The sequence below is a fragment of the Suncus etruscus genome, chromosome 15 (genome assembly GCF_024139225.1).
Source record: "Suncus etruscus isolate mSunEtr1 chromosome 15, mSunEtr1.pri.cur, whole genome shotgun sequence".
Taxonomy (NCBI): Eukaryota; Metazoa; Chordata; class Mammalia; order Eulipotyphla; family Soricidae; genus Suncus; species Suncus etruscus.
The window spans coordinates 40,568,439-40,586,696 of NC_064862.1; the positions used below are offsets into that span (position 1 = coordinate 40,568,439).

The window sequence follows — 18,258 nt, forward strand, 5'->3', positions numbered from 1 at the left end:
TTAAATTCTAAAATGTTACATTAGTTACATGTGTTTCACATTACTTTTAAGTTTTAGATTGTTTTTATCCTGCCATTTATATAAACTATTATATAAATCAGACATTTGTGTCTTACTTTAGTCTTTTATGGAATATATTATCTTTTTACATGCTAAACCTTACACATTGAATAAATACTAAATTTCAGACATATATACAAATAAAAATTTTACCAATACTCTAATATGTAGTTCTTAAATATTTCTATCTGTAACTTATTATAACATTGCTATTTTATCAGGTCCTTTCCCATGCACTTTGATGAGAAATCCATGTTTGCAGGAGATAAAAAGGGGGCCAAATCATTAAAGGTAAAATGTTTTTGATAGGGGAAGAGAGTGAGGATAATAAGTTCAGTGCTGTGTTCATACTTCTGTTCATACTTCTCAGTTCCATTCTCATTTTCTAGTTTGACCAGTTATTCAGTGAATTCTATTATGGTATCTTTGTAAATATCTTTTCAAAGGTCTATTTTGAAGGGAAACTGCAAATGAGCAAAGATAAGAGAAACAAAAAAGCATGAGGAACTGGTCTTTGATAGGCAATGTGCCACTGACGATGAGGTGGAGTGGGAATTATGATGGGAGTGGGAAATAGGACTGGGAAGGTAGCACTATAACAGTGATGAAGAGGTTTCTCTGGCAGAGGAGGCGAAGCTGGATAATAGAAAGTATTTGCATGAAACCATTATTAGTGATTGTACTGTAAACTACAGTGCCTAATAGAAATAAAAGGAGGTGCTTGCCCATAGAGCAGGCAAGGTGGTTGTGGGGAAACTGGGCACAATAATGAAAGATGTAAACTGTTGAATTAGTCTTGGAACATACTTCCAAAAATCAGTTATGAATAACTTTGAAAGTCAGGGTGCCTCAATAAAGAAAAATATGTGAGAGAAAATTTATGTATTGTTTTGGTGTGTCTTCCAAAAAGGAGCAACTTGTTTTGCAGAAAATAAATAGAATATTTTTCTAAAGTTGATTTTATGGAATGTTACAGTTTCTTAAACTGTAATTTTAGTTTTTCAATAATATAAATTGAAAAATGCCTATTAATCTGTGACCTCAAAGGATAATATATTTTAGAAACAGTATAAAAATTTATGGTAGGAGTTCTTTGTTTCCATTTATAATGTGTTAAAAAAAGGACATTGAACCTTTTAAAGAAGCATCACAATATTTGAAATTGACTAGCAAATAGTCTTTAGTTACAGCTTCATACTTTTTAAAATAAATTCTCAAAAAATGAAATACCTTTCTCCTTTCTACCATTTTTTAAAGTTTTTATTTAATTCAAAAACCCTGATTTACAATGTTATTGATAGTTGAGTCTGAGGCATGCAACATTCCAACACCAATCCCACCACCAATGTCTGCTTCCCTCCTCTACTGTTCCCACACTCCTCCCACCTCACCCCTATGCCCACCTTCTACCCACTTAACAGGCACATTCCAGAGTTAGGTAGTTGTAGTTTAGATCCTTGTTTTTATTGTTGTTGACTCTGTTTTATTTTCACTATACCACTTTTCCACATAACTGATATAAATAATAGAGGCCCCTGAACCTTGTTCCCTATTATTTCCCTTTCTTATCATTTTCCTTCCCTGCTCAGTTTCTCTCCTCTGTCCTTTTTCTCCCTATACTCTGGAGTCAGGGTTGACCAAGTCATCTCCCCTTATTACATTATATTTCCTCTCTCAGGTTATTCTATATACCATAAACAAACAAGATCATTCATGTTTGTCCTTTTTGTGGCATACATTATTCAACTTATAAGTTGCAGCAAATCATATGGTTTTTTAGTTCCTTGTAACTATATAGTATTCTGTTATGTACAAACACCAAATCTTTAAATCCAAATCCATTTATCTGTGATTAGATATCTAGTTTGATACCATACCTTAGCTATTGTACTAAGTGCTACAATGAATAAATGCTGTTCATGTGTCCTTTGAATGATATATTTTTGAGGATAATATTATTATTATCATTATTATTTTTTTTTTTTTGGTTTTTGGGCCACACCTGGCGGTGCTCAGGGGTTACTCCTGGCTGTCTGCTCAGAAATAGCTCCTGGCAGGCACAGGGGACCATATGGGACACCGGGATTTGAACCAACCACCTAAGGTCCTGGATCGGCTACTTGCAAGGCAAACACAGATGTGCTATCTCTCCGGGCCCGAGGATATTATTCTTAAGGGTAGATTCCCAAAAGCAGAATTGCTAGGTCATATGGCAGCTCAATTCTAAGTTTTTGAGAACTCTCATACTGTTTTCCACTGGGGTTGAACCAGACGACATTCCTACCAGCAATGTATGGGATTTCCTTTTTCACATTCTCTCTGCCATCACAGATTATCTCCACTATTTTTAAGATGTGCCGTTCTCACTGGTGTGAGATGATATCTCATTGTCTTTATTTGTAGTTTCCTAATAAGTGATGTTGAGTACTTTTTTATATGCAGTTGGCTGATCTGCCTCTGCCTCTGAGAAGTGTCTGTTTATTTCCTATCCTCATTTTTTATAGTTATTAGATTTTTGATAGAATTATTGGATCTTTGTGAGTTTTTTTATATATCCTGGATATCAGCCCTTTATCAAATGTGTTGTTGACTACAAATACTTTTTCCCATTAGGTTAACTATCTTTCATTGTTAGCCTGTGTTTCCATCGCCATGTATAGACTCTTTAATTTTATGTAATTCCATTTGTCTTATTTGTATTCAGTTGCCTGTGCAGCCATATTATCGAAAATACCTTTTATGTTAAGATCTTAGAGTATTCTGCCTATATTTTCCTGAGTGTACTTTGTAGTTTTCTGTTGATATCAAGGTCTTTGATTTACTTTAAATTGACTTTATTTCTGTGCTCAGGGATTACTCTGGCTCTTCATTCAGATATTCCTCTTGGTGGGGTTCAGGGATGCCAGGGATTGAACCCAGATGAGCCACATGCAAGGCAAGCACCCTACCCTCTCTATCACTCCAGCCCCAGCACAAGTTTTCTGATTTAGACCATTTATGATATACAGATATCAAATAAAAGCAGCAGTTAAGTTCCAAAATAACAAAGATCATGTATTACAAACTTTTTTGGAGTGGGATTCCAAGATTTGTTTGGGGAACTGTATGTGCTGAGGATTGAACTCAGGGTCTCTACATGCTATAGATACACTCCAACTCTTTGTGCTATCTCTTCAGTCCCCAATTTTATTTTATTGTACCCCATAGTGCACATTTTTGGCACATTGCATAGAAATTTTGAAAATTTTACAATGAAAATTTATTGAATGAATATGCAGATTACTTTTATTTATTTTATTTACTATTGTTGTTTTGTGCCATATTATGCTGCACAAATTCAAACATTTTCTTCAGTTAAAAACCTTAACTCATCATTAATAAACTTTAATTTGGTTGTGGTGAGGTGAAGTAGTCATGTACACCAAGGCCATAAAAGTCTATAAAGTATTATGTTAAATATTGTAAACATGTTTTTAAAATTTTGAAACCATTCAAAAAAATGAAGTTTAATGAATAAATCTAATAACATTTTCTGCATGTTAGGAAGAATTCCGGCTGCATTTCAAAAATATCTCCCGTATCATGGACTGTGTTGGATGTGACAAATGCAGGTTATGGGGGAAATTACAGGTTTGTTTGATAACTTCTGTTTTGAAATCAATATTAAATTTTTTGACCCAGGAGTTTTTAGGAAATTGCTTTATTAATTTAACTTGTTTTTTTACATAACTCTTATATATGTACATTGTGTTTATTATGTATACATATAATACATATTATCAATACATATTATGTTTTTTAACAAAAAGATTTATACTGTTATATTTTGTATAATGTAAGGATGTTTTACCTATTCATGATTTTGATTTTTTGTTGTGTTAATTTTCATTTGTACAATCTCAGATTTATTTTGAAATTGTTTATTCACATTTTATATTATTTATATACTTAAAGGTAAAAATATTTAAATAGTCAAATTATATCAAATAATTGTCAAATTATGGTCATGGAGCTGGTTTCAAAGTATTTCCTGTAGTCACAAAGTAAGAAGATTCTGCCAAGAAGGCTCACTGCCTTCTATAATAATATAATATAAATTAATATAGTGTAAAATCAGGTTGTATAATCATTATTCAGTTCGACAATTTCTTAGTGTCTTAAAAAGCGGATAACAAGTAATAGAAAATTAAGAGATTTTAATGAAGGATACACTGAAATCGGATTTTTCTTCCTAAACAATTTAGATAAATTTGTCATAGCTGAGGAAATAGAAAGATTTTTGCCTTTTATAAATATGTTCATCAAAATAGTTCATCTGCATGTCTCCACCCCTGTTAAATCCTAGATAGTCCTCTGAGTTACCTGGAAGTCTCCAGCATTTCTGATTGTGACTCTTGTGGGGCAGTCCTGACTCAGGTCTAGACTGAACTGCCAGTGGATGGGGTGGACTCCTTCTTGAATATAGCTTGGGAGGGGCTCCTCAGAAAGAAAAGAGGAAATTGTCCTAATTTTCATCACAATGATTGCAGATGTTAAACCTTTATAACAGTTACTATGTAAGTTTAATTGTAAGTTTATTGCTGTTTTCCTTAGACTCAGGGCTTAGGAACTGCCCTGAAAATACTATTTTCTGAAAAAGAAATACAGAAGCTTCCAGAACACAGCCCATCTAAAGGCTTCCAACTCACTCGGCAGGAAATAGTTGCTCTTTTAAATGCTTTTGGAAGGTAAGAACTGTTTTCTAAATGAAGACTTTTGATTGATTTACTAGTTTCAGCAAACTACAAAGAGGTTTTTTGATAGAGAGGATATCTGTACTCATATGAGTGACCTTATAGTCAGTTTCTCTATGTTATAGGAAAATTATAATAGATTACTAGTATTTTTGAGTTTATCGTTTTCATTTTGTAGGAAGACTATTCTCCCAATAAGTGCTTTTATTATCTATAACATATTTAAGCATAATCTTAGTAATACAAAGAGTTTGGTTAAGAAGGTGATAAAAATAAAAATGATATTGACCATTTTCAGCTGCTCTTAATTTCTTAAGTAGAGGAGTTATTCTTTCCTTTGGTTCATTCTAATGCTATTTTTTTCTGTATATGCTAGTTTTTAACACCATATATTTTTTTTCTTTAATACAGTAGTTCCTCTTTTTATACAAATGGTTTAGGGGCCGGAGAGATAGCATGGAGGTAAGGCGTTTGCCTTTCATGCAGAAGGTCCATGGTTCAAATCTCGGTGTCCCATATGGTCCCCCGTGCCTGCCAGGAGCTATTTCTGAGCATAGAGCCAGGAGTAACCCCTGAGCACTGCCGGGTGTGACCCAAAAACCAAAAAAAAAAAAAAAAAACAATTGGTTTAAAAATAATTTAAATTTACCTAGCTCATGTAATAACATCAAACTATAAAATGAGGAAGAGAAATTGGAGGAAACATTACTGTGTTCTAAAAGAAAAAGGCAAAGACAAGTCAAAGAGAATTTCTTTTAATAAAGGATTCTGACCATAGAAAGAGTTTGGGGTTTGCGTGTTGCTGACTCCAGTTTGATCCCTCCACTGCTAATGGTCCAGCAATACCACCAGGAGTGATCATTGAACACAGAACTAGAAATAAGCTCTGAGCACCACCTAGTGGTACCCAAACCATTCCTCACTAAAAACAAAAATATAACTCCCAATTAACAAGTTACTTTTTTATATTTTCTTAACATGCATTGTTAAGTTAAAAAAAAAAAAGACCACTTAAGGGGCCGGATTGGTGGCATAAATGGTAAGGCGTCTGCCTTGTCCACACTAGCCTAGGACGGACCGAGGTTTCATCCCCTGGTGTCCCATATGGTCCCCCAAGCCAGGAGCGATTTCTGAGCGTATAGCCACTAGTAACCCCTGGTGTGGTAGTCATGGGGTGTGGCCCAAAAGCCAAAAAAAAAAAACCCTTAAATTAAAAATAGTTTGTCACTTCATGTCAATAACAAGAATTTTCCCTTTCCCCCAATTATTTAGATATGATATTGTAGGCTGAGATTTCTTTTTTTTTTTTTTTTTTTTTTTTTGTGGTTTTGGGTCACACCCAGCAGTGCTCAGGGGTTATTCCTGGCTCCAAGCTCAGAAATTGCTCCTGGTAGGCACGGGGGACCATATGGGACCCCGGAATTCGAACTGATGACCTCCTGTATGAAAGGCAAACGCCTTACCTCCATGCTATCTCTCCGGCCCCAGACTGAGATTTCTAATATACCATAGACATCAAATGACATTGACTCTTCTCACTTATGGGGCTAACTAGGAGAAACGGAATTAAATTGTAATTATTTACAGTGAAACTTAAATAGCATTTTAAAACTATTTATTTTAGATCCATAAAAAATTAACTTGAGGGGCCGGAGCAGTGGTGCAAGCAGTAAGGCGTCTGCCTTGCCTGCACTAGCCTAGGACAGATTCGATCCCCCAGCGTCCCATATGGTCCCCAAGCCAGAAGCAATTTCTGAACATACTACCAGGAGTAACCCCTGATGTGGTAGTCACTGAGGTGTGGTGGTCACCGGGTGTGGCCCAAAAACCAAAAAAAAAAAAAAAAAAAAAAGACCAAACGTCTGCTCTGAATCTCCTACAGAATGTTCATGGAACTGGAGAGATAGCTCAGAGGGCCAGATTGTATGCTTTGCATGCAAGAACCCCAGATTTGATCCCTGGCACTAAATTGAAAGTACCTCCTAAGCACATATGTGACTTTAAAAATATGTATTTCCTGAATTCTGAGGTAGTGGGAATGACAGTTCGCAGTGGTTGTTTTGCGTACTTTGTGCTCTCAATATTTAGAACTTAAAAACTTTCTGGGCTAGTGATGTTACTTAGCAGTAGGAGCCCACGAGAATCTGGGTTTGATCTCTGGCACTACTACATATAAAATCCTATTTTTCTGAGACTGAAAGTTTCTTTCTCCTCTGACTAAACAGAATGGGAAAAAACTTTCCTTCTCAAGAATAATGACACTCAGGATGGTATGGTCACACAAATAAATCTATAATTCCCTTTTCTTCACAGAAAAGAAATTTACTAAACTGCTTTTAAAACAATTTATTTGGGGCCGGGAAGGTGGCACTAGAGGTAAGGTGTCTGCCTTACAAGCGTTAGCCAAGGAATGGACCGCGGTTCGATCCCCCGGCGTCCCATATGGTCCTCCCAAGCCAGGGGCGATTTCTGAGCACATAGCCAGGAGTAACCCCTGAGCGTCAAACGGGTGTGGCCCAAAAACCAAAAAAAAAAAAAAATTTTTATTTTATGCATTGTGATTTACAAAATTGATTGTCAGTGTCAAGCATAAAACTTTCCAACATTACAGCCTCCACTAGGGTGTCAACTTCCCTTCAACATTGGCATAGTGCCCCTCCTTTTCATACCCCACCCAGACTCACACCCTTCAGTAATATGCTTCTGACTAAAAGCCACTTCTCTGTTTCTGTTTCCTTCGGGTATTTACGATCTGCCTCATGTGTGGTATATAAAGAAACATAGTACGGAAACAACAACTGAAATGACTTTTAAAGCTCTTTTAAAATAATTCATCTCAGACCAGGGAGTTAGTTTACAAACTAGTTCACAGAGCTTGTTTACAATATATACCTACCTGATATGCTCAAAGTACCAAATTCAGTTACTGATACATGGACACACTGCATGTCCATTTCATCAGGTGTAGCCTTAGGGGCTTTTAAGCACTGTGGGCCCAAAATTAATAAATAAAAATAAAGTTATCTTAAGATCATAATAGAAAACATAGAAGATACGGTATATCTTGGGAAACTATTTTATGTAGAACATATTTTTTCACATTATCCCATAATGGTTCCTTATACTGTTTAGGTTTTGCTTCCTAGGTAAGAGGAGATATATAAATACTTTTAGTTAATTTATATATAGTAACTTTTGACTTCTCAAAATAAGTTTAAATGTTTTCTTCATTTTGAGCATCTGCTCCAGAGTGCTCAGATATATTTGGCCTACCACCCTGTTCTTTTATTTTTATTTATTTTTTTTTTTTTGTGGTTTTTGGGTCACACCCAGCAGTGCTCAGGGGTTATTCCTGGCTCCATGCTCAGAAATTGCTCCTGGTAGGCATGGGGGACCATATGGGACACTAGGATTCAAACCGATGACCTTCTGCATGAAAGGCAAACGCCTTACCTCCATGCTATCTCTCCGCTCCTACCACCCTGTTCTTAATGAAAACAACAACAAACCCCACTTAGTGACCCCTGGAGATTTACCTCTGTTAGTGAACAAATGGCACTCTTCACTTTGCCCAAGACTATTACCATTGCCTCTAAATTGTTCCAGGGGTCAATAACACCCAGTTTGGGAAATACTGTTCTTTGTAATTTATTCTCTTTTCTCTAATTATGGGTCTTGATATCTTTACTGTAGTTTTATATGTATTTTAATTTTTTTTTAATATTAAACAAGGGCTGGAGCTACAGTATAGGGCACTGGTTTCAATCTTTGAAGCCCTAAGGTCACCTGAGCCCACCAGAATTGATCTCTGACTGCAGATCCTGGAGTAAACCCTGACTTTCTATTGGTTTTAGCTTCCTCCCACCCCCGCAAATTTAAAACAGTACTTTGAGCTACATGGCCTTATATTCATTAATTATCATATTCTCTTTTCTATAAAAACTATTTGAGTTATTTAATGTTTTGAGGACTAGAATAAGAAATCATTTGGGGGGTATTGAAGAGAGAGCTCAATGTGCTGAGCACATGCATATGCAGGAAGCCTGGGTTGTAACTCTAGCACCATATATGAAGCCTTGAGCACCAGCAGGAAGAACCCAGAGCACCAAGCCAGGAGTAACCTCTGAACACTGCCAGGTGTGACCAAAAAAAAACCTCACAACAAAGGGATAATTTTCTACTAGATCTAGAACTTGTGAGAGTTTAAAGAAAATATTTCTGAGCCATAGAGTGCATAGTGCTAGAGTCCATGTGTGGTCCAAAAAACAATATAAATTAAATAAAGGAGCTTAATTCTGTATTATACTATACTGTTCTAACTTAGAGAATGATAAACATGTTTTTATCAATCTGGAATTGACACATAAAAATAATTGAGCGTATAGAATTAGTTTCTGTGGTTCCTATCCCAGAATTTTTTATCTAGGCCTAGCTAGATTTAGATATATTTTATTCATAATTCAATAATTCTTTATTCAATAAAGTAAATCACCATTGAATAGTTAGGGTGTACGGATTCCGCAGTAGCCAAACAATCTTTGGTCTCTTGCAACTAATAATATAAGACAAGTTAGTGTATTTGTGGGACAACAAAAAAGGACTGGCCACTGAAAAGAAATGTACAAAATGATTATAAGACCAAATATTTGAGATTCCTTTTTCCAAAGAAGCACTCATATCCCTTTACCTGCCATTAATCTAGACACTGTTGTGACTGTCTTCCCTTTCCCCTTCTAAGTCCATACTACAGAACCATTGTGTTGTGTTAGTCTTTAATAGTATGTTCATGTAAAATAGAAATTCCAACATTGAAAATTACTTATTTGCTTTGAATTTTGCCTTAACATTAGAGCCCATTTACCTGTCAATAATTTGAAATACATACGTATCAAATTAGATATACTAAACTACTTCTTTTTTCCTCCATAGGCTTTCTACAAGTATAAGAGAATTACAGAATTTTAAAGTCTTATTACAACAGAGTAGGTAACAAAAGCTCTAGTTAGAGACGTAAAGTGACTGTGTGAAGCATTTTAGTCTTGGACATTCAGAAGGAGACTAATCTTCAAGGACGTCAAGAATTCAATCTGAAAGAAAAGCTAAATGTTCACTTGAATATTTATGGGTTTTAGTAGATTATAAATTAGATCTATTTATAAATGAAGTATATACTTTTAAAACTTGTAAGTTATATTGATTGTTTAAATTCATGTTTTCATCTGTTGAATATTCTGCTGTTGTATATGTTTAGAACTAGTTTTGTTCTTATCCTTTTATTTACTATTTCCAATTAACTTAAATGACTGTATGTTTTCATAATATAACACTCTTTATTGTCTAATCTGGGAAAGGAGAGTTAAGGAAAAATGTTTCTTAAGGTAGTGTCAGTGATACAAACTTATCGAAGTTTTTTAGCCCACCCTAGTTCTATGTGTGTCATCTTTTCTAGCACAAAACTCAGTGGTGATTGGCCCTTTCAATGCATAACTTTCTTACAAATTATATAAGCATCTCCAGGACTTTCATTGCTTTTCTTTTTTAATTTTAGGTCTTGAAATTTTGCTGCTATGTTATTGTTACTTTGTTTTTTTGTGTGTAGGATCTGATGTGTTAATATAAATGAGTACAGTCCCCTAAAATGCCCAACCATATTTTATGTGTGGAAAGTTAGCTAATATCAAGATTCCTTATTAAATCCTGTATATCAGTTATTGATCTTGTGGGATTTTTTTTCCCATTTTCTATTTTTCTGTCCCTACTTTAATTCTAGAAATTTCCATTTAAGAAAAAAATAGCATAAATATTTGTTTTCATCTTGATAACATTTTGTTGGTATTATGTGTATTTATTATGCCAACTAAAACATGCACACAAAATTTATCATTTTAGTGTTCTTAAAGAATTTTATTTTATAATACAATCTATGCAATCCTCTCTCTGATTTTTTTTGTAATATATACTTCTTTAGAGAGTTTAAGTCTTCTTTAAGCTTTCATTTTAGTTCTTTATAGATAAATGATATTTCATGTGACCACGTAGTATCAATAGATAACTCATTAGTCCTAGACAATTATCTTCTAAACCTGGATTTAAATGTACTTAATATTTAAAGTATTCTTATAAAGATGTTGGTAGATAGAATATGAGTAATTTAGAAGAATGTGTCTCTGTATTAGTAATGCGGGTATTAGTTTATCCCTATGAATAAGTGCTCTTAAACCCTTGTCTTATCCTTGTCAAAGTTTGAAATGTATTCATCAATGATTTGGTGACGTATTTGAAGTTTCATTTAGTTGGTTCACCCATCTTTTAAAAAATGTAATCACCCTATGGAGAAGGATATGATTGGAGAAAGTAGTATGATATTACTATTTTCTTAACTTATATCTATATTTTCAAAACCCAGGGACATCTTGTTACTAATTACAGTGTTGTTTTGTTACATTGAATAGAAAAGCTGGCTTAATGTTAGCCTTCTTCACTTTTCATTTTTAGAGATGCAAAGGTTATATGTAAGGAAGGTGGAACATTACTATAAAATTGCCCAGTAAGGGAATAATCTTACTAGTAGGAATTATTCTTTGTGTTCAAAGCTTAAAAAATGTGAAATACTTGCACTTTGTTTTTACAATAAGTTAAAAATCTTTATTGATAAGCCTACTTCATCACTTAGTTTTAAAGATAAAAGCTCTTGGATTAGAGAAAAGGCTTGATCTTTCCATTTATTGCTTTGCTGTAATTTATTTCAAGCTTAAGGGGAAAATGTATATTTGAATTTCTGGGAAATTAAAGGGGTCTAGTATAAAATTCAGGGTTTTAATTTTTCTACCAAGAAAATAAATGAAATATACTTAAGTTAAAATTGGACTTTATTTTATCATAAATTGTGAATGGTAGCCTACATTTTCATGTATATGTGTGTATAACTTAAAAGATTGCATAAACTGTAGGGATGTTGTTTTTGAGCCTGGTGATGTTTTATAGTCTTTGTGATATAAACTATTTTTCCACTTCACATACTTTTTGTTAGAGAGTGATTTTAGGGGTAATTATTACATTGTGAAAATGTTTGGGTTGTAATATGTCTTGACATTTTGTCTGTATCTCATCACCTAATTTAAAAATCCAGCACTTGATAATATAACTGACAGAAACGATTGTACCAGCTGATGAAAATAATGAAAGTGAGCAAAGGAAGATATTCCTTCAAGAGCATGATTTATTTTTTCTCAAGTGGCATCTATGTAATTTAGAAATGCTATATATTAAAATTGGCTAAATGTACATTTTTTTTCCTGTGTTGATTGTTAGGTTAACAAAGAGGGCGAAACAATAGGAAAATTTCTTCTGAAATGTACTAATCAAATGTTTTTGACATCTTTCAATTGTGAATTATCCATTACTTTGTAATGAGTGTGACAGTTACATATATGAAACACTGTGCCATATCTTCTAACTTTACCTAGGTGCCATTGTAAATAAGGACAGCTATTTTGATCTTCATCAGCACTGCCTTCGGCTGGAAATTTGGAAACAGTTCACAGTAAACCTCTCCACAGTTTACAGACTGAAGTACCTACAGAAACCATAGCTATTCACCAAAATATACAGACTGAGTGCATCATATTATGGAAATAATTCGGTAAAACAACACAGACACACACAAACTTATGTATACTCTAAATAACATCTACAGGTGTATCTCTGATACTGAACAGAATTCCAAATAATTTGCTGTTGTACTCACCAGATTTGAGAAGTTGAATTAAAGAAAATGTTTCTGCAATATCTCTTTCTTCTTTGTAAATACTTCCCCCTTTCAAATGTTCCTTTTGTAAGATTTGATTATAATTTTCTATTTTAGACACTATATATTAGTATATATTATATATACAATATTAAGAATTGTGCATACATTATTAATATTCACATAAAGTACTCAGTTACACTTATTTGTTTTATAAATAAGAAAACTGAAGACAGCAGAAGCTAAGTAACTTGTTCATAGTCACAAATTCTTATTTATAGGGCTAGGATTTGAAACCAGAAATACTGACTCCAGATCTTCTGCTTAAAACTTGGTATATTTGGGCTGGAGAGATATAGCATGGAGGTAAGACGTTTGCCTTTTATGCAGAAGGTCATTGGTTCAAATCCCGGCATCCCATATGGTCCCCCGAGCCTGCCAGGAGTGATTTCTGAGCATGGAGCCAGGAGTAACCCCTGAGCACTACCAGGTGTGACCCAAAAAACAAAACAAAAAAAAAAACCGAAAAACTTGGTATATTTATTTCACAAGTTAACCTATTATCATTCAACTTGAAAATAAGGACTTCCATGTTTTTTATTTATATTGAGTCATACGACTTTTTATTAAATATATTTAATGATATGTAACATTCACAAAATATAAAAACAAAAATATAAAAAATGTGCAGTAGGGTATCTTCCTTCTGTCCTTACATAAGTCCCCACCCAGCACAGGGATCACTCCACTGTCTCATAAATATTCTTCATTTTATGTTACCACCCATATTTTATACATACCCGAATGAATACAGCTGTAAGCTCTTATTTTTTATTTTTACCGTGTGGCATCATATACCGAATTTTTTTTAACATATATACATATAAATATTGTTTACAGAACACTCCTGAGGGGTACCAGGGACCAAATTCGAGTTAACCACATGCTAGGCAAGTGCCCTGCCCCCCTGTACTAAGTGGCCCCTTAAAGTTTTTTTATGTCATTAAATTTTTTGTCTTATTTCTTTTTTAATTTATTTAAACAACTGTTTACAAAGTTATTTACTTAAAATTTTAAATTATTTACAAAGTTAATTTTAGTCATACAATGTTTCAAGACCAATCCCACCATCAGGGTCAACCTCCCCCCACCAATGTTTCCAGAGTCCATCCCATACCACCACCACTCCACCCCAGCCTGCCATTTCTAACAGATCCGTTTTTAATTTTGGTTGTTAAAAGTTTGGATCTCATGATTTCATCATTGTTGACTCTGGCTGAGATGTTTAGTTCTGGACTTTCTTAATCTCACCAATGCACCCGAGACCCTTATCACTAAATTTTTTAATTAGCCCAAACTTTAATAATGATAAATTGCCCAGATGGAATTTTTCGACAAAGACCTATATATGTTTTGTTATTTTGAAAGATAATTAAGTATTTACTCAATTAGAGGTATGGATACCAATTCACACATCACCTGCACTTTGAGACAGTGCCTGTTTATCACCTTACCAACAGAGATGTTACTTAAAAGTTGTCAACCTGTGGAAAGTTATCAGTACTTTTGTTTGTATTTTACTCAACACAGGTGAAGTCATCTTACATTTTAAAATGTTTAAGCCATTTGTATTTCTTTTTAGTGTTCATATCTTTTGCTCATGTTCCTATTGTTCATCTCTTTTGAATCTCTAATAAGGAGTCTCAGTTCTTTGTAAAAAAAAAAAAAAAGCATGCCAGGCAAATGTCCTACCTCCATGCTATCTCTCCAGCCCCTGTGAATGTTTTTCAATTCATGTGAAAGTCATGCGTTTTGATTTTGCATATGATTTTGAAAGGAAAACTTTTTTCTTTTTTAGAGGTTTGGTGTGTGTGTGTGTGTGTGTGTGTGTGTGTGTGTATGAGAGAGAGAGAAAGAGAGAGAGAGAGAGAGAGAGAGAGAGAGAGAGAGAGAGAGAGAGAGAGAGGGAGGGAGGGAGGGACTGAGTGAGAGAGGGAGGGAGAGATTAGGGGAAAGAGAGGCGAGACAGAGAAGATTGCCCCGAGATGTAGAGTATTGGTCATACCCAGGACTTCTCAGGGATTATTTGCCTTACTTCTCGCTCTGTGACAGTACTTGCAGACCATAGTGAGTGCCAGGAATCTAAAGAGGGTTGGCTATATGCAAGGCAAGTTCCTTAACTCCCATACTATCTCTCCTGCCACGTCAAGCATATTTTTGGTTTTGGGGTCACACCCGGCAGCGCTCAGGGCTTACTTCTGGCTCTACACTCAGAAATTGCTCCTGGCAGGCTTGGGGAACCATATGGGATGCTGGGATTCGAACCAACACTCTCCTGCATGCAAGGCAAACGCCCTACCTCCATGCTATCTCTCCAGCCCCATATTTTTTTGAAATAGGGGGTTTTTATTGTTAAATTATCTTTATTTAAACATCGTGATTACAAACATGATTGCAGTTGTATGATTACAGTCATGTAAAGAACACCCCCCTTCACCAGTCAAGATTCCCACGACCAATTTCCCAGATCTCCCTCCTCCCACCCACCCACACTTGTACTCGAGACAGGTTTTCTACTATGGCCCTATATTTTTAATACAGTCTAATTTATTAATTTGAAGTGATTTCTAGACTTTATGTCTTTCTACCATTTGGTAAAGTATTTCCTTCTGTAACTTTTATGGTTTTTATTTGAATATCAGTTTTGATTACTTTATGTTTTAAATCCAATTACTTTAAACCCACATATTAGTTGTTCCAGTACCATTTATTGAACAATTTCTCTTTTCCTACAAGTTTGAATTGCTATATTTATATCTAAAACTATGTATTTTGCTCTTAATAGTTTTAATTGGTTTCTTTACTCTTACGCCATTACATATTATTTACCAGATTTACACTTTATTATCTTGTGTATTGATCTCCATTCACTCTCTGCTTCCTCGTTCCACCACCCCTATTCCATATGATCTTTAAAAGTCCTGACTAACTCAAGTATTTCTCCCATTGGTTGCACTTTAACCACTTACTTTATCACTTATTTTGTTTGGAGTTTAGGGCAGGGAGTCACACCCAGAGGTGCTTATGGACTTCATAGAAGGCCCACATACAGTTTCATCAGAGTGCTTCTGTTTTAACACTCAAACTCTAAGAATGATTTGAGAATCATCTTGCTATAAAATCCTTATTTTTATACTATCATGAATAACAGATATCTGCCAAAGATTCATAAGAAATCAAAACTCAAATTATTATGCAATAGATATTATTATGCAATTGTAAATACTTTTTTTTTGTTTGTTTTTTGTTTTTTGTTTTTTGGGTCACACCTGGCAGTGCTCAGGGGTTACTCTTGGCTCTAGGCTCAGAAATCGCACCTGGCAGGCACAGGGGGCCATATGGGATGCCGGAATTAGAACCACCATCCTTCTGCATGAAAGGCAAACACCTTACCTGCATGCTATCTCTTCGGCCCCAATTGTAAATACTTTTAAAGCATTTGCCTTTAAAAATATTCTCCAAAATTCCCAAAATAATTTTTTTAATTCTCCAAAATAGCATATGATTAGTTACTGTTGGAGTTAGTCATCAATTAAATAAACATGTTCTTGTAACAAGCATTCTGTTCCCCAATTGGTTTTACTTAGATAATAGTAAGAATGCACCAATTGCACCAGACAATGTACCATCATGTTTTCAGATTAAGAGAAATTAAAATCATCTTAAACTAATGCCCCATTGATCAAAACAATGAGTCTTTATCACTCAGTTTTATGACATAATTTTCATGTGGATTTAGTTTATGGAATATACCTCCCTTTGACAGGTGAGTGTTCCCTTTGACCGGATTTTTAAGTTTAGAAACCTAATGCCCAAACTCTAAAGAAGTGAATTCACCAAAGACATTTAGTAGCAAATTGAACAAACCGTGGAAGCATTCTGCTTATCTCAAATAATATATTTTAATAATAATTATTTTCAACGAATACCATGACTAGAAATGGCAAAGAGACTAAATTTCATGGAATGAAAAACAAGTTTTGTCTGGGTTAAAGTTCAGAGGCATATGGTGTCAATCATATTGAGTGATAGGGCACTTAGGGTCCAAAAGGCAGACCAGATATGAAAGCTAAAGAATTCAAGTTAGCAGGTATAATTAATTTTGGAGAGGGAATGGGATATAAAATATAGATCCTAAGACAATTCAGGCATAGGTCTAAGGAATCCAGATTTGGAGGGACCTAGAGTGTCATGGGAGCTGTTGATTTGGATCTGAGGATTCTGAATCCCAAGCAGAGTACACAATGAGTGAACCCACCAGTATAGCCAGAGTCAACAAAGATCGGGTTGGGAATAGGGAAACATTCATTGCTTTATACATATTCTGACCCTTGAGTGCAAAGGCTTTCCAAATTGCTAAAACCCAGGGGCTGGAGAGATAGTATGGAGGTAAGGAGTTTGCCTTGCATACAGAAGGATGGTGGTTCGAATCCTGGCATCCCACATGATTCCCCGAGCCTACCAGAAGAAATTTCCTAGCATAGAGCTAGGAGTAACTCCTGAGCGCTGCCGGGTGTGACCCCCCAAAAAATCAAATTGCTAAAAATCCATCAACAGGACCCACAGATACGTACCTATCTATTTTATCTGGGATATAATAGCACTTGAGAGACCTTGAATTCATTCCTTTGGCCTCAGTTTTTCCCTTTTTAGTATTCTTTCACTTTATCTTTACCCTGATGACAGTTCCCCTTTTCAATCTTTAATCCTTTTTAGTAGCTCGGTCTAAACTATAGTTTAAACTCTGGGTCATGACTCCATATGGGATCGTGTAAATGAAACCGAGGAGCCTCAAAAATGATTGGCAATAATGAATGGTTTACAACCATACAAAACCAAAAACTCAGAAACCACCATGTAAAAATTGGAGGTGTTTCTGGCAGTCTGTTAACATTTCTTGGGTGAAAAGTTGAAATAAATAGCCCTGATCCAGACCATGAGAAATGTTAAGAAGCATTAAAACAAGCCAATACTATATACATTTCTTTTTTTTTTTTTTTTTTTTTTTTTTTTTGGCCACACCCGGCGATGCTCAGGGGTTACTCCTAGCTGTCTGCTCAGAAATAGCTCCTGGCAGGCACGGGGGACCATATGGGACACCAGGATTCGAACCAACCACCTTTGGTCCTGGATCGGCTGCTTGCAAGGCAAACGCCTCTGTGCTATCTCTCCAGGCCCACATTTCTTTAAAATGATAAAAAGTGGAAATGCATTTCAAGCATGTCTCTGATTAGAACTCGTCTCTTCTTTATGCAGTAATTTAAAGTGGAAGCAAGATGTTAAAGTTTTGTCATAATTGGATATCTTGAAGTGTCAAATACTTAGACCCATTTAGTTATAAATTCATCTTCTAGAAAACTTATTTTAGGGACTAAAGAGATAATGTAGTACAGGGGTTAAGGCTCTGGTCTTGAATTTGATCAAACCTGGATTGATTGACAATACTTCATACAGTTTTTTGAGCACCTCCAGGAGAGATCCCTGAGCCAGGAGTAAGCCCTGAGCACAATTGGGGGTGGCTCAACCCCAACACCACCACCAAAGAAACATATTCTAGTAATATCCTTTGTGTAAATATAAAAGAACTATTCTCAAAGCATTTCTCATTTTTGTTGGGTTTATGCTTATACTTAATAGAGGTTATATGTTCAAGGCCAA

The 18,258-nt window shown here is 35.0% G+C and overlaps 2 protein-coding genes across 2 annotated transcripts in view; one reads left to right on the forward strand and one right to left on the reverse strand.

Annotated features, from left to right (window-relative positions):
* Positions 1-9,783, forward strand: part of ERO1B (endoplasmic reticulum oxidoreductase 1 beta) — a 53,149-nt gene extending 43,366 nt beyond the window's left edge. The window contains exons 13-16 of the mRNA XM_049789042.1: positions 282-351; positions 3,604-3,690; positions 4,654-4,787; positions 9,723-9,783. Coding sequence (XP_049644999.1) covers positions 282-351; positions 3,604-3,690; positions 4,654-4,787; positions 9,723-9,783 — 352 coding nt within the window. The remainder of the gene's footprint in view (positions 1-281; positions 352-3,603; positions 3,691-4,653; positions 4,788-9,722) is intronic.
* Positions 1-18,258, reverse strand: part of LGALS8 (galectin 8) — an 811,943-nt gene that overhangs the window by 277,844 nt on the left and 515,841 nt on the right. The window lies entirely within an intron of this gene.